Consider the following 20,624-nt stretch of genomic DNA (forward strand, 5'->3'; position numbering starts at 1 on the left):
AGGAGGAAAGGGCTGAAGGGAGCATGCCCAGTTCCCTCTTCCCAGTCAACGGTCAGCGAACTCCCGCCTCTTCTGCAGGCAAGAGTTCAGAGATGGTGGGGAAGTGAGGAGTGTTTGTGTAGCTCGTGTACGTGGAAGCACGAGGCGTTGACAGTAAGCGTGCCCTCTCCACACCATCTCGATGGGGTGCGCTGCCTTCTGTCCGCTGCTCTGCTCCCTAGTGTGGGTGCAGCAGAGTTAGCCTCAGTGTGCTGCCTTTGTTCCTCAGGATCACTAGTTTCCTGGCCGGAGAGGAGGCCTCAGCTTCTTTCAGACCAATCAGTGGCGTGCTTGCGGCCGAACTACTAACTGTGAAAACCCTCTGTGGTCTGGCTAACGTGCCGTGCTATGCCAAGGTCACGTCGTCCTTCCAGAATGTCATCATGGCCGAGGTGGAGAAGCAGCCTCGTGCAGTGCTGTACCCCTCCTGCCTTGACCCATCCCCCAGTCTGCAGGGGAGCTCATGGCATTAGATGGAAAAGGATCACAATAGATGACATTTATGAATAATATTTCAAGGTGCTGGAAAAGCACTAACAGCTTATAACATCGGATGGATGTTAATCAGTGTATAATGCAGAAGCATGCATTTAAAAGTCAGGAACACCCTTGGAGTCGTCTTATTTCTTCAGTACTAAATGGATGAATTTAAAACACTCATTTAGACCCCATGAAGCCAGACGAAGCTTTTGCTGGATTTGGAGACTGCACCTTTTGAGGAGAGCTTTAGTAAATTTACTATGGAATCATTTATGTTGACTGATACAACTTTTATTTATTTATTTATTTTAAAGATTTATTTATTTATTTATTTTACAGGCAGAGATCACAAATTGGCAGAGAGGCAGGCAGAGAGAGAGGGGGAAGCAGGTTCCCTGCTGAGCAGAGAGCCCAATGTGGGACTTGATCCCAGGACCCTGAGATCATGACCTAAGCGGAAGGAAGAGGCTTAACCCACTGAGCCATGCAGGCACCCTACTGATACAACTTTTTAAAACATCATTACTTTTCACATTAACTATAATTTTACCGTTTGTGTGATTATCTGAACATTCATACAAAGCATTCACATTCAAAACATTTTTACCAAAGAGGAAAGAAAGGATCTTTGAAGTCCACAAATAAAATATTAAAAACAGTATGAGAAAAATCCTTAAAGAATAGTTGTAGCTCAGAGAATCATGGCTTCATGAGAAGAGTGGGTGGAGAAAATGCAACATGTTTTGAAACCTTTTCCATCAAACTTCGGTCCTGTTGCCAAGCCTCGTCTGGCTTCTACGTTGTTCTTAGGAGACACTGAATTTATTCTTCTGTGTGTTAAGAGACACATGACATCACTAGATATTTTCTTTTTATTGTTTTGTATTTTACAGCATTTCTACATGGGTCATAAACAGAGGTTTCAGGAATTTGTTTCCAGATTTTTATGGGGTGACCTATGTACCCAACCCCAAAGGGAAAAAGTGGGAAGGAGTGTATCAGTGTTACTCTCTCTCATCTGACCCCCCACCCCCACCCCAGGTGTAGGCTTAACCACCAATGCCAAGGCCACACAGCAAGGTCTGCAGGCCAGAGGGCCAAGCCCCCAGGTTACCCAGGACTAACTGCTGGCCAAGTGTGGTTCTGAGAACGTGACCGTCTCCTAGAACCTCCCTGTCCTTCTCACGCCCACGTTTTAAGGACAGAATGCGAATTAGGTGTATGTAAGTGTTTTGCAATTTGCTGAAGCACTATGAAAATAGGATCCATTTCATATTATTCCTAAATATCCCCACAACGTGCCTGGCAGACAAACAAATGGAAGAGAGCAAAGCAGACCTCTGAAGCACTAGGGAGGATGCTCCCAGAAGCCGATCGGGGCTCCGCCTGGATCTCTCACTACAGGCCACGCGGTCACCATGCGCTGTTGTTGCAAGGGCTAGACCGTCGCTGGCCCGGAACAATCCTTTATGGCGTGTCTTCCCAAGGAAGAGTAACCGCTGTTGTAAATCCAGCTTTACAGGCCACACATTCTTTACTGCTCTTACTGCTAGCTAATTGCCACGTACCTGGCACCGTGCTGAGAGCTCCGCCTCTACCTAATCCTTCCAAGAACTCTCCGCAGGGATGTTGTCATCCCAGACTGGTGGCTGAAGACCGTGAAGTTCAGAGAGCTTAGATAACCAGCCCAGGGGGCCACCCCTGAGGAACAGAGCTGGGATTGCACGGCTCTAGAATTTGAGGCAGCTCAGCTCCGCAGCCCACGTTTTCAACGACTAATTCTACAGCTCCCCGCGCCCCCAGCACGGTTCCAGCTCCTCCGTCCTTCTGCTCTGCGTTTATTAAGTAATCGATTGTTCGTGGTGCTAGTGTGCTGAATCCTGTGCAAAGCAGGTTTCGCCCCTGCTTGTCCATTTGTGTTACTCCTCACCACACCCAGCCGGCACCTAACCGCAGGGAGCCCTGCCCTACTTCTGGGCTCAGATGCTTCGACAAACCTGATCCCGGGGTGTGCAGTCAGCAGCCTGGAAGGGTGGTAACTTAGATTAGGGGCACCATGCGTGGCTTCCTCCCCTCCCATTGTTCGGGAGCCATTGCAGGATTTTTAAATGAGCCAATAATGAGTAATTCGGCGAGGCTCACAGCTTTGGCATGTACATTGAGATTCTGCTACAAGCCGGGAAGAATAATCCCTCTTTTGGCCCTGTTCTCGGTTCTCTCGGTCATAGAATTTCATGGGGTCTTAGCAAGTGCTGAGAACTATGTATCTGGACCACGGTGGAAGCCCTCATCCACGCCTTTGCCCAGCACACAACATTCTCCCCTGCTGGTTGCAAGTAAGGTTTTACTTTTAGGAGCCAAGTGTTTGTCATGAGAGAAACCAAGGGATTCCTACAGAGTTTTAGTGGGACACGAAGGATTCTCTTCTGGGTATTTGCAATATCCTTGCGCTCCTAACATTCCACAGCTCGCTCTTCTAAGTAAATGATGCGAAAGCAAAAGCCTGGCCTGTGTATCTTCTTGTTTTCTTTAGGCATCCAATGCATTGGAGGAGCTTTGCATCACAATTATGGGGACTCTACCAAAGCCCCAGGTAAGGTTGAAATAGTGTTTTATTTATAGGCAAAAAATTGTTCAGTGATACCTTGGAATTCCTTCTGGAAGAAAGTATGCCCAATTTCGGGAGCAGTTCGTGAAGAGCTAGAAGAGCCTAAGTTGGTTTTGGATAAGATACAAATAGTTCAGGGCACCTGGGTGGCTCAGTGGGTTAAGCTCAGGTCATGATCTCAGGGTCCTGGGATGGAGCCCCACATCGGGCTCTCTGCTCAGCGGGGATCCTGCTTCCCCCCCTCTCTCTGCCTGCCTCTCTGCCTACTATGATCTCTGTCTGTCAAATAAATAAATAAAATCTTTAAAAAAAAAAAAAGAAATAGTTCAGCTTCTGAACTGGGGGAATTTAGCGACAATAATAAGGGAGTTTACAGTCATCTAATATAAACAATATTTAATTAATTTCCCATTTATTTTTAAAGATTTTATTTGTTTATTTGACAGACAGAGATCACAAGTAGGCAGAGAGGCAGGCAGAGAGAGAGAAGAAGGGAAGCAAGCTCCATGCTGAGCAGAGAGCCCAAATGCGGGGCTCGATCCCAGGACCCTGAGATCATGACTTGAGCGGAAGGCAGAGGCTTTAAACTCACTGAGCCACCCAGGTGCCCTTTCCCATTTATTTAAGAGCAATATATGCTTAACCAGTTTCAGGCTTGTATTTTATATATAACATATGTGTCACATATTTTTAAAGATTAAAAATGATTTTATGTTATAAACTTTATACTACGTATAGTATATGATTATAATATACTGCATAATATAATAATATATTTTATATATTATAATCTTATAATACGTTATATATAAGATGATATTTATTGCTCTCTTTTTTCAATAGGAAACAGATGAAAAAGATAATACCAAAAGGGTAAGGTGATTTCTGTAAATATATACACTAAAAAATAATAAAAGAAGTCGGTAACCATTTATAGTAAATCTCACTTTTTTTTTTCAACAGTTCTTATTTCATTATTCAAAGACACGGAAGCTGGGTAATTCAAATGTTGTGGTAAGTTGTAGAATTACTTCTTATTAGTAATTGCTAGTATTTTTTTAAATCTGTTTTTGCAGTTTATCTAATAGAGCTAGATCAAAATTCGTGTTTTTCCCTTTACGAGTTTATATGTGAATAAACAAATGGAATTCAATCTTCATTACACATTTCATTTATTTTATATCTTACTAACTACATGTACGTTAAGTTTATTCATTCACTCAACAGTTGTTTACTGGGTATCTATTCTGTGCCAAGCACAAGTCTAGGTACTATAAATGTAGCAATAAAATTAGAAAATTAAAAAAGAAATCCCTCCTTTTATGAAATTTATATTCTAGATGCAAAAAAGGGGCACAAATGATTAAGTAGAACATATTGTTTTAGAAATTAATTATTACAAGGAAAAACAAGATTTAACCAAAATCATTTTAAGAATGACTTTAAATGATGATTGCCAAGAACGTCATTAAATATAATTAGAAATATCCAGTACTATTCCTCAGCTCTCCTTATTTGTAATTAGGCTTTTAATGTGAGAATTTACTAAGATTAGCCAGATACCAGTAACATGAATTCAGTTCACTCCCAAATTGTGTGGTTTTAGTGGTAGTTTTTCTTTTTATACAGATGAATTTTTAAAATGCTATCCTGGTGTTTCAATCTAAATGCTTAGTAATTATTCAACCATAATATTCCTTTTATGCTTGTAATTCACTCCCATGCCCCAATTTAGGGAATGAGGAGCACAGTGAATTTTAAACATAAGTGTACGTCTGAAAAGGTAGCAATATAATAAACTCAGTTTCAAATGTTTGTCATATTGAATATTCTTATGTATGAGGAGTTGAATGGTAGTTTGAACTGGTTAACAACTTCTTGTCTAGGCAAATATTTTTTTCACTATGCTCTCTTTATTGTCTAATCTTGGAATTCTTCTTTTATTTCTTTAAATGATTTTAAGTGATCTCTACACCCATCATAGGGCTTGAACTTACAACCCTGAAATCAATAGGTTAACAAATCACTGTTAGATAGGGCTTAAAGTAATCCATTTGACAAATGAATTTAATATTTGTGAGAAGGTTCAATCCAAGCCATGTCTTTAAAATGAAACTGTATCGGAGAATCCCATGTCTCAAATAATACTTTCATTTCCTTCTGCTTGACATCTTTACATTTTGAGAAAATGTATTTTAGTCCCATTTTTCACGATCAATGACACCTTTGTCACTTTTTGTGTCCCCTGTTGTCTTGTTCCATATGTTCAGTTTTTTTTTTTTTTTTTTTTTTTTAAAGATTTTATTTATTTATTTGACAGACGGAGATCACAAGTAGGCAGAGAGGCAGGCAGAGAGAGAGAGAGGAGGAAGCAGGCTCCCTGCTGAGCAGAGAGCCCGATGCGGGACTCGATCCCAGGACCCTGAGATCATGACCTGAGCCGAAGGCAGCGGCTTAACCCACTGAGCCACCCAGGCACCCCATATGTTCAGTTTTAAATACAAAATAACCTTTGTGAAGGAAGATCCCAGATGTACGTATACGATAATCTTCCAGACAAAACATTTTCATAGAAGAAAACTGATCCTCACAGAGTTGGTTCCATCGGTCCAAACCATTTTGCATAAGTCTGGAAGCATCTCAGAGATGCTGGCAGGTGATTTACTTGCCAGCAGCTGATGACGGAGCTGAGGCCCCAAGGAAAGCATTTCTCCAGCCTGATGACAAGGATCCTAGCACAGACCCTACCACATTTCATTCAGTCTCTTGGCTTATTCTCCACATTCTTTGAAGTGTTCTCAAAGAGCTATATCACATAACATCTTTCTTGTTCTTTTTTGTCTGGAGCAAGTAGAGTGGGGTAAAAGCAAAACCAAAACCAAACAAATAGGAAACCGTCTTTATGCCCAATGCTGAGAAGCTTTCGTGCTCATCACGTGTGTGTGTTCGTGTCTCTCAGTCATCTGTCGTCCATCCGCTACTGCAGCTTGTTCCTCAACTGCATGAGAGAAGAATGAAGAGGTTCAGACTGGACGTACGTAACACAAACTGCATGCTTGCTTCGTCACTCTCCGTGGGGCCCGGAATTCCCAGTTGTGGTGATGTAGAAGACACTCTCTCAGGACGAGCCCCATATAAATGTTTTCACTTATATTGGAAGATATGAGTGAGGAAGTGTTTTCACTCAGGAGGAGGAGAATCGTTCCTGCCCCACTTAGGACTTCCCCTTGGATTCAAGCTGAGGGCAATGAGGGAAGCTAGGGTTACACGCCCTTCCAAGGGCCATGACCCTTCCAGTGAGGAAACTTTTCTTGGTTCAAGGAAAGGACACAACAGCGTGCCTAGTACTTAGGTTGGAACAGGAGGGAAGGTGAAGGACCTTTCGCCACCCCTCAGTGTACAGGTTGGCTGTTGGCTAGGATGGGAAGCTTTCTACCCAAATACTAAAATGTTGGGAAGAGTAAGGCTTGTGAAGGAAATAGATCAGAAACTAAATGCAGGCATCTTTAATTTTCATAGTTAACAGAAATATAGCCTCAATCTAGTATCTGTGTTTAAGAGGAATACAACTGAGTTTTAATATGTTTTAACTAGAAATTGTGGAGTTTTTATTGTCATTTTAAAAGAATTTTTAATTCTTTCATTGATGAAAGTTTCTAGATATTACTTTTGAGTAATGCCTTACATTGTCATAATGCATTTTAGTTTTAGGTCTTATGTTATCTTCATTTATTCTTTTGGCAATTCTGTTAGTACTTATGCAAGTATTGTTATCCCCAGTTTATTAAAAGGGAAACAACTCAGAATAAAGGTGTTTCCCAAGATCATGCTAGTAAGTGAGATTAGAGATTACAGCAGAGTTTTCTGACTTCTTGTCTAGGCAAATATTTTTTTCACTATGCTCTCTTTATTGTCTAATCTTGGAATTCTTCTTTTATTTCTTTAAATGATTTTAAGTGATCTCTACACCCAACATAGGGCTTGAACTTACAACCCTGAAATCAATAGTTGCACTCTCCACTGACTTAGCCAGCTAGGCGCCCCCACATACTTCTATTACTTTATTGTTAGATTTTCCCTTAATTTAAGTACCATGTTCATTTTATTCTTAAAATACTACCAACAAACGGTCTTCAAATACCTTTAAAAATGCATACAGTCTAGGCAAATAAATTCATCAAAATTTATTTTTATGTTCACTATTTCCTTCCTAAATTCTTCACATTCTTAAACTAAGCTTCCGTCAGGGAAGACAATATCTGCTACCAACTTGAATAAGAAAGGTAAGAGGAACTGTAATAGCCTCTTAAAAAAAAAAAAAAAATCAAATTTGTTGTCAAACAAACTTCCTAGAAGAAATATATGCTTTTTTGAATTAACTTTTACTTTCTGAAGACTTTGCTTGACTGATGAATAATTTAAGATTTCAATTTAAAGATGCAGTTTCTTAAAACACACCAACAAATGACTAGTTTTTATATCACTTTGCTGTCATTATTTACCAGATCTAAACACTCAGTATTGTGGCCATTTGGTACTTTGTCTGAATGTTCCACCTTGAGCAAAATTGTATTTCCAGAAAACTAGCTGAATATGTAACCTCTGACTTAGCAGTATGACCTGTTGGACAAATAACTCCTAAAAGTATTTTGCAACAAGCCAAGTTTCATAGGAACCGATGAAAGAAAAGAATGTAAGTCATGAATAAAAAAAAAAAAAAAAAAAAAATTTAAAGTAGAGTGTTAGCTTTGCTGGGCCTAAGTTTCCTAATTTTAAAATAGATTTTTGATAGTGAAATGTTTTGTGTTCTTAAGGAAAATGAGTTTTCAGATATGGGGCATCCAAATACTTTTCTTAAACTTAGTTCTTTGCTAGACATCCTCACATCCATCCTGACATCTTAGTTATCTCTACTTCCTAAATTCTTTCTCTAGTAAGACTAAACAGACCTGTATGTTTGGGCTCGAAAGTTTTAAAATTTGACACCATTTAAGTTACATTTTCCTTGTCTTTTTCTTTTCTGTTTAATGTAACATACGTAACTTTTCTTTCTTTTTTTTTTTTTAAGATTTTATTTATTTATTTGAGAGAGATCACAAGCAGGCAGAGAGGCAGGCAGAGAGAGAGGAGGAAGCAGGCTCCCCGCTGAGCAGAGAGCCCGATGTGGGGCTCGATCCCAGGACTCCGAGTTCATGACCTGAGCCAAAGGCAGTGGCTTAACCCGCTGAGCCACCCAGGAGCCCCCATACATAACTTTTCTTATACAAGCATATAAATATATAGTTTCTATGTGTGCATTTAAAAATATTAAGTAATTTGGGCGAGTTTGTAGTCAGGATGAGAATTAGGTACAAAATATTGAGAATTTAAAATACATTTCTTGTAAAGCAAGGATTTCGAAGGTTTTTTTTTTTTCAAATTTTTTATTTATTTACGTAATCTCTACACCCAATGTGGGGCTCGAACTCATAACTTTGAGATCAAGTCACATGCTCTTCCGACTGAGCCAACCAGGCACCCCAAATTAATTTGGGATTTCAGAATTTTAATAGATGTCAGAGCCATTTCTTAGAATTTAAAATTTGATTAAACTTATAGAATAATTTCAAAAGGACTTGATGACATATTTCATAGTGATTGCCATCCTGATACTGCTATAAGAAGTAGTTGTTGAAATAGGAAGCTATGAGAACCAATTTTATAGAAACCAAAAAACGTTAAATCTTTTCCATTGTTTAAAATGAAATGCTTTAAGAAAAAAAGCAACTTCAAAATAACACCCATTATGAAAAATTGGTGTGTTCTTACTTGTTTTTTTTTCCTTATCATTTCTGTGAATATGATTATACTGGGAAAATCTAATCTAATAAAATCTACTAATAAATAAATAATCTACTAATAAATAAATAAATCTAATTTATTCAAGTCTCCTTGAATAAATATCGTTTACCAAAGTTGTCCTTCAATTTCAATTTCAATTTCAATTCCTATAGAAACATAGTGTATTTTAGGTCTGACACAATTCTAGTTTATATTTTTCCCTGATCATGTGTTAGCACATACAATATGTATTTTAAGGAAACTATTTTGTTTAACGAAATGCCGAGAGGAGGTTTTAAATATAGTTAATTATCTATGAACTTTCATCTCTCATTCTACTTATTGATGAATACACATACAACTGACAAAACTTCCTAGAAGCTGTTACATTGATAAGGAAATTATTTTATTATTTTATTTAAAACAATTTTCAAGTGAGCTCTACACCCAACATGGGGCTCAAATTCATGACCCTGAGATCAGGAGTTGCATGCTCTACCGACTGACTCAGCCAGCTGCCCCTAGGAAATTATTTTAAAATAAAACATTCTGGTGATATTGCTAAGTGAAAGTTCCTTGGGTATACATTCAAAGATTATTTATTGATAGGAATTTTATACTCAAGTCCTTGATTCCTTCCTCGTTTAATTATGGTAGTTGAAAATAACTTGGAGCTTCACTAAGAATTTGCACTTATTTTTACTGTTAGTTTTACTGTTAGTAATGCCCTCCTTTTCTCTTCCAGGAAGAATTCCAAGGTCCTATTGCAAGCCAAGTTCGAAGACAGTTTTTGTTCAGGGTATGTAAATACCATATTTTTTTTTTTAAATCACTCAACATTTAAATTGAAAAAAAAAAAAATACCCTGACTATGCACTTCACATTAAGTTTTTATTTATAGATATTTGACATCAGGTGCTCTAGTCTGAGATTCACTTCTTCCCCCACCATATTGTTTTAATATTATGGTAGCCCTGATCTTTTCTCTAATCTGCTCATGTTTGTAAACACCCCAAGTGACATTCAGATATTAAGCAGTTTATTTCTATCAAATTTCATGTGCAGTGAGTGAGTGTCTGAAAGATGCATTACTCCTTAAGTTCCAAGGAATCATTTACTGAATATTTGATTCAGGAGACTAGAACAGTTATGACTATTTTCACAAGTTTTTAAAAGTGAAAGAATCAACTATACTAGAGGCTATAAATCAACAAAGCTTTGTAATTGTATTTAATATTTTGCTTGTCCAAATTGTGTAAGAAATGTGAGTTTTTTTCTAAGCAGCTTTACTTTCTAAAATGTTTGTATCCTTACTACATTATCAGAGATTTTTTTATTCATTCATTTAGCAATTTTTAAAAAATTTCTACTGGGTGCTGGGCAATGTTGCAAAAATTAGAAGCATACAGATAGGATTCCATTCTTATGCTGTAAGAGTTTACAGCCTAATACAGGAAATTGATAAACACAAAATACTGTGTTAAATGCACACCTTCAATCCAGGCAGTTGGTTTCTGGAAGAAAGGTGTTTAACCCAGGCCGGAGAGTGGAGGAGGTACAGAGAAGGCTTTAAGAGCTGAATTTGAAAAAAAAAATAAATAAATAAATAAAATAAAATAAAATAAATTAAAAAAAAAAAAAGAGCTGAAGAATCAACAGGAGTTAGCCAGTGAAATAGTTAACTAAGGAATTTCAACTTTAGTGTTGGGCTAGGAAGAGCCATAAAGTAAGATTTGCATTTTGGAAACTAATTTTAACAACAGTTTGGAGAATGGGTGGAAGGGAGAGCAAAACTAGATAAAAGAAGATATAATAATTCCCATAGAAATCATTAGGTTGATATGTATGAAAGTTAACTTCACTCCTTAGTTACACTGATTTATTTTTTATTTATTCTTTTCTAGCCACGCAATGGAAGAAGATCAGAAGGTTACATTTAAAATGGTATGTACTTCCCAATTCAACCCAGTTTGAAAATTTCTGTCATTTTCAGATATTCATAAGTTAAACCATGCTCAGTATATTTCTATTACTTGATTGCATGGGTGCATTAATATTCTATATATATACTATTGTTATAGGGGCAGTGGGAGCTTTATATGATGGAAAATGTCAGTATTTTAGGACCAGATTTGCTTTGCCCATGTTGTGTGTTCCTTGGACTATGTCACAGTAGTCCTGTTGGGTTTTGTAGGCATTGACCTTATCATTATTTATTGCGCAGGTAATTTGTCAAGGATTGTGTTCTTATTGTAGTAATCAGTGTCCACAATAATGGGCCAGAACCTACAGGCTGAATGCATTTCTGTCTTCCAAGTGAACTGTATTCAAAGATTCTATAGAAAAGTTGTGATTTACCACTTCTAGAGAACTAAGAAAATGTGGAAAGACAGGAGAACATGACTTCTACCTCAGAACTCACAGAATTTCCACATCAGAGCTGGAGATAGAGTAGATATATGGGTGGTCCTACATATTTAATAAACATGTTAATACTAATATCTTACTAGGTTGTGAATTTTGACATTAGACCTAAATTCAGATTGATAAAATTATACCACACAAATAAAAGTATATTTTGTTAACTTCATGTAGTCTTAATGTAGATTCTGTACTTAACATACTTTTGCATATATTTTTTCATAACACTATCTCAACCCTTAAGTACATAGTTAGCTTAAGAACGTTAAAATTCTTCGTATTTTTTCATAGAAACAAATATCAAAATGAATTATTTCTAACTAATGAAGATAATACCAAAATTATACAATATCCAGAAAACAAAGAGATAATAAAAACACTGCATGTTAAAACCTACGGGACTCTGCCAAAGGCATATTCAGTGAAAAATTAATGCTTTAAATGCTATCAAGCAAGAAAGAATGAGTGAATTAAGGTTTTAGTTAAAAAAACAAAAAACAAAAAACAAAAAACAAACCAGGGTGAACCTCAAGACAGCAAAAAGAAGAAAATTATAAAATGAAAAATGAAATTAAAAAATTACAAAATAGTTACAAAGAAAAATTGGTAAAGCAAAATCTAATTATTTGCAAAAAATAAAATAAAATAATTAGCCTAATGTAATAACGTAATCAAGAAAAAAAAAAGACCTAATAACCTAATCAAGAAAAAAAAAAGAGAAACCATAAATGTACAAATATACAAATGAAAGTAAGGAAATTGAAACAGATATAGAATAAATGAAAATCACAAAACAGTACTTTACAAATCTCTATGACTATCAGTTTGAAAACCTAACTAAAATGGAGGATTGTCTAATAAAGTAAGTACTACCAAAACTGATGTCAGAAGAAAGAAAAAAAGAATACCTCTGAACAGACTAATAGGCATGGAAAAAAAGTTGAAAACATCTAAAAACTTCCCCCTCCAAAATACTAGACCAATAGATTTTGAATTTTTACAACTCAGAGATGGAAGAAAATCTCAAAATATTTTTTACAAAGCCAGAAAATACTAATAACAAAACCTTATAAAAATAATATCAAAAAAGGAAAACTGGAAGTCAATCCTATTTATAAATATCAACGTAAAAATGTTAAAGAAATATTAGTAATTCGTATTATTATTAGTATTTGGCTGTATTTAAAAAATTTTTTAAATTATGTAACTCCATAAAAGTGAAGTTTGTTCCAACAACTCAGGATGGTTCAACATTAGGAGGTCTATTAAAACATTTTCACCATTAGAAGAAAAATTATTTAATAATTTCAGAATTCCACATCAATGTCTGATGTTTTAAGAGAAATATCTTTTTTTTTTTTTAAGATTTTATTTATTTATTTGACAGAGATCACAAGTAGGCAGAAAGGTAGGCTGGGGGTGGGGGTGGGGGAAGCAAGCTCCCTGCTAAGCAGAGAGCCCGATTCGGGGCTCGATCCCAGGACCCTGAGATCATGACCTGAGCAGAAGGCAGTGGTTTTAACCCACTGAACCACCCAAGAGAATATCTTATAGAAAGAGATGAATCTTTATTAACATTATGTAATGGTCTCAAAGTCAGTAACAGGTTTTTTGTTTGTTTTTAAAGATTTTATTTATTTATATGCCAGACAGAGATCACAAGTAGGTAGAGAGGCAGGCAGAGAAAGGGGGAAGCAGGCTCCCTGCTGAGCAGAGTCTGATGCGGGGCTCGATCCCAGGACCCTAGGATCATGACCAGAGCTGAAGGCAGAGGCTTTAACCTGCTGAGCCACCCAGGCACCCATCAGTAACGGTTTTGATAGTAAAACACTTTGGAAAATTTCTGTTAATGTCAGGAGCAAAGCAAGAGTACTCCGTCACCTTTTATTTAATGTGGTTCTTATACATTGGCCAATTCAGTTAGATAAGAAAAGAAAGAGCCAAATATACTGAAAATGTGAAGAAAAAATTTAGTGTGCTCTCGAACCTAATTAGGAACTTAAAATTTCAGACTATATTTGGCATTAATTTCTGTTTCAGCAACGAGCAGTTCACATCACAAACATGAGAAAATATATTCTTAATTCTTTTCTTTTTTTTAAGGAACCAAGAACAAAAGGATAATGGAAAAGAGGCTATCTTTTATAATATTACAAATGAAGAGACATTTACAAAGTACACACAAAAACGTTTAATATTAAATGGAAAAAATGTCTGTGCTTGTAACACCAAACCAAGTGGTAGAGTTCTCACAAATATGAAATAGAATTCAATCCATGATTTGGTTAATTTAGGAAAACTTCTGAGGAAAATAGCTTGATTTGGATTGTTTTCAAGATTTAGGGCTTACACGGACTAACTCACTTAAGATTTCATTTTATTTTGTTAATAGCAAAATAGTTCAATAATCATTTTTTCTTTGTTTTTCTCATCTGATTGTCTGAGGTTTTACTCTGTTCTGGGGACTTATGTTTACCTAGAAAATGGTTAGACATAAAATAGAGTGATTTAATTGCAAAACCAAAGGAAATAAAAACACGAGGAATAACTGCAAACTTTTGAAATATTTTATTCATAAATCTTATTGGCATCAATGAACTTTAGAAAACCACTTTTATATAGTAATATATATGCATATATATAAATACTGTAAAATTTTGGAAAATACAAACATATAGAATAAGTGGTCTATCAGAGAGATTGATAGCTAAAAATATACTAACTGAAAAATAGTTGAGCTATCTCTCTTATGTCAATTTTATCAGACCTGAATATTTATAGAAATGTCTATATGCTAACATTACATACATACACCTTCACATACTTATAATTGACTTTAAATTTAATTTTTCTTTTTATACAGGATACCAACTATTTTTTGCAGAAGCAGTACCAGGGAATGCAAAATGTTGACATTTTGTTTTCTTCTCAGAAAAAATGCTTGCTAAACTTACCATGTGTGAGAATCCCTGTGTTGTAAACATTCTCAATAAAAGTTGGTTGTGAGTATAAATGTTTCACTTGTCAACAATTTTAAAAGCATCCTAAAGTAAGTTTTTCTTTTAAGTCTGTTTTTTTAAATTTTGTTTTATTTATTTATTTGACAGAGAGAAAGTGAGAGATCACAAGCAGGCAAGCAGAGAGAGGGGGAAGCAGGCTTCCTGCCGAGCAGAGAGCCCAATGCAGGGCTCGATCCCAGAACCCTGAGATCATGACCTGAGCCGAAGGCAGAGGCTTAACTCACTGAGCCACCCAGGTGCCCCAAAATAGTTTTTATGTAATAAAGCTCTAAATCATGATATTCCTTAGATCCCTGCAGTTTTTGACAATACAGTTGACCCTTGAACAACATGGGTTTGACTGCAAGATCCAATTATACATGGACTTTAAAAAAAATTTTCCTTTTTTAAAGATTTTATTTTGGAGTAGAGAGAGTGCGTGTGCACAAGCAGGGGGATGGGTTGGGGGAGGGAGAAATAGTATCCCAAGCAGACTCCCTACTTAGCTGGGAGCATAACTTGGGGCTTGATCCCACAACCCTGAGATCATAACCTGAGCTGGAACCAAGAGTTGAAGGAACACTCAATTGACTGAGCCACCCAAGTCCCCCTATTTCCTATTACTATTTTGTTGATAACATTTTCTTCTCTCTAGCTTACTTTATTGTAAAAATACAGGATGCAATACATATAAAAAATTTGTGCTCATTGACTATGTTATTAGTAAGGGTTCTGGTCAACAGTAGGCTATTAGCATTTAAGTTTGGGGGATTTTCTCCAGGGGGTCCTCCCAACTCCTTTGTGGTTCAGGGTCAACTGCACCAACATACCTGTTCTTTTGTTATTTTTGCTAAAGACACTCAGAAGAGATTTGAGTTTTAATGAGCTATTTTATAGTTCATCCTGTTTGGATTTCATCAGTGACAAAATCACCAGCTCTTATAAATACCTTAGTGTCCAGTAGCTAACTATCTTAGAATGAGACTATCAACTGAAACAACACTAGTTGGAGAATTTGGCCATGGTCCATCCAAACAGTCCAATAAGCAAGTTCTGATTTATCTATTATAAAAGAGATGTCTGAGTGCTACAAACATATCAAGAGAGTTAGCTTTTTCTACCAACTGGTAGTGTTCAATTTATCTTAAAATTAGTCATTTCACCCTGCAACATCTGAAAGACAACCAGTCTTGTCCATTACCAGAAAGAAAATCTCACTAGCAGAGGATCATGAACACACTTGGAAAACTTTTTACATCAAATCAGTGTTTATTGGACACAGAACTAACCTCAGATGGATGCTGAGATTATCTGCCTTCAGGTTCCCCTGGATTTTTCCCTTCTGACCCCCCTCTTGGATAACCTCCTCTAACACCAAGCAGGCTGCCTGATAAGAGGAGGTTGGCTCTAGAGTGGATAGGATTGTCTTAAATTCTTCAGGGTAGAGGACCTCACAAAGCTTTATCTTACTAATGCTGACCAATAATTACAGCTTAAATTATGCCTTTTACTAACAAAGTCCCTGAATTTCACTTCTTGTCAACCTGTGCAAAGAATGTAAGGAAAGAAGGAAGAAGAATACAAAAAATTTTTTAAATGAATTGCTTTGAAAGATGGGGACTTGAGAGGATCGAGGTCTCCTGCTCTAAAGCCACAAATATATAGAGCAACATTAGCTGGTGCTACACACAGTAGTAATTCAACTAGCTTGGATTTTGGATTGTCAAAATAAAAAGGAGTGAAATATTAATTTAAGCAGTAGTTCCCAGAGCCTCTTAAAAATACAGAGAGACTTAGGTCATTTACATTTTTCAGAGATCCCAGGATATTAAAAAAAAAAAAAAAAAAAAAAGGAAAAAGGAAGCAAAAAATACCAAAACATGTTTACAAAAATTGTGGGATGTTTTAAAATATTTTATATTTAACAAATTAATATTTAATATACAAACACAACAGAATATACAGGCTACCAGGAGTACAGGATTTGTATTACATATTAACTGGGCACTGCACATGAAGAGGTCTAATACTGAACCCAAGTTTAAAAAAACATTTTTTTTATTTTTTGCTAAATCCTATCAGTATATCCCTGTGACCATGTATATAACCCCATTTGGTGATAATATCAAATGTTTTCCTGACATTCCTGGCAGCTCCCAGTGAACATCCTTTCTTTAACCCAACCACCAAGGAACCCGACTATCTAGGTCTCCTACCTAAAGCCAGAGCTCCTGTCTTGGAAGGCAGTGGGTTTTTAAGATGGCGGCGGCAAACCATTTGAGAATCTGATGAAATCTCTGGTCCCCAACCCCCAATTCCTCCCTCCTTCCCCAACCAACAAATGTACATATAAAACAAAATTATGTACAATTGGGGCTGTAGGCTAGGGATCCCCTAAAATGCATCCAAATATAGGCTATGGGCTCCAGGTTAAGCAGCCTTCCTCTGGAAGGTTCTCCCCCCAGGATTTTGTTATTTCTCCATGAAGACGGTACTCGGGGGTTGAATGTGCCAGAGGCTCAGAAACAACTTGGTGATTTGGTGGTGGTGGAAGGAAGGGTGGGTGGGAAGAGTACAAGCAGCAGCACAAGACCGTGAACAGTTGAGACACCACTTAGGAAAGATGCCCCCTAACTGGCGCATCTGTACGCACAGCTAACCCCCCAGCTCCCGCCTCCACGTTGCCTGGCAACAGAGCTGCGCAAGCGCACGTGCGTGCGTAGGAGGCCCTTGTTCTCCCCTCCCCCTCCCCTTGGGCGGTGGAAACCACTAGGCTTGCGGCACCCCCTGCCTCCACCTCGAAGGAGACTTCGGTGGGAGTCAGGAGTTCGTCGCCAGGGGCAGGACGACGCCGGCACGCAAGGGGCGAAGGGGAACACCATGCAGGTGGGCACCCAGGGGAGTCACCGGCTGGGCCTCCAGTGAGCACCAGGGTGGGGGGGGCGGCCCACAAGGGGTGGGTTCTAACATTTGTTCTAACATCTGTTCTGGTAAGAGCTAAAGTGTGCGTGCGTCTCAGTCGAGGTTTCAGGAAGTCCGAACTGACTCCAGGAGAACGCCATTTTTCAGCGCTCAAGACAGGTTTGTCTGTGGGGGGCAGCATTCGGAGTTGTTGGGGGTGGTGGTGTGTCACGCCCGAGGCCTTGGAGCTCGACTGCTGGACTCTCTCTGACTTGAGAACTAGACCAGAAACTTTAGCCTCCGTGGGACGCAGTGTGTAAGTCCTCTGCTCCCGGCCTTTTAACAAGATCGTAACGGAAACCCAACAGCTGCATTGTCTTGAGAGAGACCAGCTGTCCTTGGAGTGTCTCAGTTTCCCCTTCCTACCTGATGGCGAAAGCTCTGTTCGGCTTCCCTGTGTTCCTCAGAAGGAGGCTCCTCTGTGTAAAGCTTCCTTCTTAATCGGAAGCCTGTGTCTTCGTTTCTTCTTTTACCAGGGTAAAGGTCCACTTGGTGACTTTCAGAAACCGCTTCTTCCCACCTGCTCCCCAGATGAAAACCACTGTGATTTTTGTTTTACATATTTATTTTTATTGGCAGATACTGCATCATTCACTAGGATATTTTGAATATAAGTTACATATAATTTTTTAAAAGATTTTATTTATTTATTTGACACAGAGAGAGAGAGATCACAAGTAGGCAGAGAGGCAGGCAGAGAGAGAGAGGGAAGCAGGCTCCCTGCTGAGCAGAGAACCTGATGTGGGGCTCGATCCCAGGACCCTGAAACCATGACCTGAGCCACCCAGGAGCCCCAGTTAATATAATTTTTAATGGATTGTCCTTTTGTTTTAATAATAGATTCCTAGCAAGGACATTTTGTCCAGTCTGTAAAAAGTTGCAAATTTGTCTGTATTTATACATCTCTTCAAGAAATAGGCCACATACGATTGAGAATGAAGTTAATAGCCCATTATCTTTTGTTCATTTATTCATTGATTTATTCAGCAGTAAGTAATTCAGTGTTTATGTTTAGTTTTGGACTTATTCTGAAAGAGTTTACTGTGAGGGAATAAGAGGGAAACAGATGTAACTATTTGTGGTATGATCAAAGCCGTAATAGTTTTAACAAATAGATTGTGGTACCTATTTCTATCGGATAAAATTTCATAGATAATTTCTAAAAATGAAGGAAAGACTAGACTCGGGAGCCTTTACTGTTAAATTCCATTGCACTGAACTCCTGGATCAGTTAAGGAAGAGCAGAGAAGGTATAAATAAAACCATAAGAAAGTGGTATCATGAGTATCAAGAAAGATCATTTTAACAAGAAAGGAATGACAGAGTCTCTCCAGTTCTGCTTAAGAGATCAAATACAGTGAATACCCATTGAAATGAACAACATGGAGCTTGTAGGTGACATTCGGTAGAGCACTTTTGAAAGAATTGGAAGCAAACTTGGGAGTGGATTGAAGAGTTAATGGGATATGGGAGTGATTACAGCTTATGTAGACAATTGTTTCAAGAAGTTTAACTGCGAAGGATGAAGGAGAAGATGGTAGGGGATGTCAGGTGCAGAAGGAGTTTTTTAAAAAGGTAGTGCTGGAATTTCTGATGATAATGAGCTACTCTTCTGTGCATACAAGTAAAAATGCTGGCTAGCATGTAAAACACATTTCCTTTAAAGTGTCAAAGAGATGATAGTAAGAAACTAGGAGACAAAAACTGAAGGGAAATTGGAAAACCAGATAAATGGATTTCCACAGTTCCAAAGCCACTTTTACCCTGAAGGCATTAGCAGTCTGTGTGTTGATCCTGGGTGTAATCACAGGGTGAGAAGGAGCCAAAGGAGTATGGACCACCAAAGAATGGAAGACTAACTAATAGGAATAGGAACAAGAGATAAACTCATGTATAGGAGAACTCAGAGAAGGTTGTCTTGATGCTTAGTGGAAAGGGGAGAAAAAGAAAAGAAATAATACCTGTCCCCAAGAAGTTGTGGCCCACGACAGCTCTCACATAGATTACAACCTAAGGCATATTGTCTGGGTGGTCTAGCGAGACTCAAATTATGAATTTGGTATATATTAGTTATATACTTACTGCCTAAAAGAAATAAAAAATCCTCTGTGTAGGAGATATCTTTATCTTAGGCCTCAGAGAATTGCCTCAGGTAAGTTCTCAAGGACTTCAAATTAATCAGTCAAAAGTAACTAAGCACATAAAGGAAACAGGGCACCATGAACATGAATGAACAGAAGACTTTTGCTAGAATGATCAGAAGCAGATTATAAAACAATTATGTTTCTTAGTTTAAAAAAGTAAGAGCCTAGACTGAAATTATCTGCAGGGAGTAGTGAGTTTAAAAATTTGATTAAAATACACCTATATACTACAATGAATAATCCAAAAGAAAATTAAGAAAGCAATCCCCTATATATTTGCATCAGAAAGAATAAGATATTTAGGAATAGAAACACCTGGTTGGCTCGGTTAAGTGTCTGTCTTTGGCTCAGGTATGATCCTGGGGTTTCAGGATCCAGCCCTGCATTAGGCTCCTCCCCCCCACCCACCCCAGTGAGGAGCCTATGTCTCCCTCTCTCTCTGCCTACTGCTCCCTCTACTTGTGCTCTATTTCTCTATGTCAAATAAATAAAATATATTTTTTAAAGATTTTATTTATTTATTTGACAGAGAGGCAGGCAGAGAGAGAGGGAGAAGTAGGCTCCCCGCTGAGCAGAGAGCCTGATGCAGGGCTCGATCCCAGGACACTGGGATCATGACCTGAGCTGAAGGCAGAGGCTTAACCCACTGAGCCACCCAAGTGCCCCTAAAATCTTTTTTTTTTTTTTTTAAGATTTAATTTATTTATTTGGCAGACAGAGATCACAAGTAGGCAGAAAGGCAGGCAGAGAGAGAGGAGGAAGCTGGCTCTCTGTGGAGCAGAGAGCCCAATGCGGGGCTTGATCCCAGGACCCTGGGATCATGACCTGAGCTGAAGGCAGAGGCTTTAACCCACTGAGCCACCCGGGCACCCCAATAAATAAAATCTTAAAAAAAAAAAAAAAAGTAAAACAGTAAGAAACCACTGCACACCTTTTAGAATGGCCAAAATCTGGACACTGACATCAAATGCTGGCCAAGATGTGGAGGAACAAGGACTCTCATTTATGCTCATTTATGGCTGGTGGGAATGCAAAGATATATAGCCCTTGGAAGACAGTTTCTTAAAATATTATACATACTCTTATCATTCAATCCAGCAATCACATTCCTTGGTATTTACCCAAAAGAGTTGGAAAGTTACATCCACACAA

The 20,624-nt window shown here is 37.9% G+C and overlaps 2 protein-coding genes across 5 annotated transcripts in view; both read left to right on the forward strand.

Moving 5' to 3' along the window:
• Positions 1–14,358, forward strand: part of NMU (neuromedin U) — a 28,010-nt gene extending 13,652 nt beyond the window's left edge. The window contains exons 4-10 of one of the 2 annotated variants that reach the window (XM_059153994.1): positions 3,053–3,112; positions 3,971–4,000; positions 4,091–4,141; positions 6,087–6,161; positions 9,693–9,746; positions 10,852–10,891; positions 14,232–14,358. In XM_059153994.1, coding sequence (XP_059009977.1) covers positions 3,053–3,112; positions 3,971–4,000; positions 4,091–4,141; positions 6,087–6,161; positions 9,693–9,746; positions 10,852–10,887 — 306 coding nt within the window. In that variant the 3' untranslated portion in view covers positions 10,888–10,891; positions 14,232–14,358. The remainder of the gene's footprint in view (positions 1–3,052; positions 3,113–3,970; positions 4,001–4,090; positions 4,142–6,086; positions 6,162–9,692; positions 9,747–10,851; positions 10,892–14,231) is intronic. The other variant, XM_059154003.1, reaches the window with a different exon arrangement.
• Positions 14,359–17,077: 2,719 nt separating this feature from the next.
• The window catches only part of PDCL2 (phosducin like 2), a 36,665-nt gene continuing 33,118 nt past the window's right edge, over positions 17,078–20,624 (forward strand). Inside the window, exons 1-2 of one of the 3 annotated variants that reach the window (XM_059160986.1) lie at positions 17,078–17,253; positions 17,363–17,448. Coding sequence is in view for 1 of the 3 variants with exons in the window: in XM_059160977.1 (XP_059016960.1) it covers positions 17,248–17,253 (6 nt within the window). In the remaining 2 variants the exon portion in view is untranslated. Of the gene's footprint in view, positions 17,254–17,362; positions 17,449–17,484; positions 17,585–20,624 lie in introns of those variants that run through there. The other 2 variants (XM_059160977.1, XM_059160995.1) reach the window with 2 other exon arrangements.

The sequence above is a fragment of the Mustela lutreola genome, chromosome 1, assembly GCF_030435805.1.
Source record: "Mustela lutreola isolate mMusLut2 chromosome 1, mMusLut2.pri, whole genome shotgun sequence".
NCBI classification, from domain to species: domain Eukaryota; kingdom Metazoa; phylum Chordata; class Mammalia; order Carnivora; family Mustelidae; genus Mustela; species Mustela lutreola.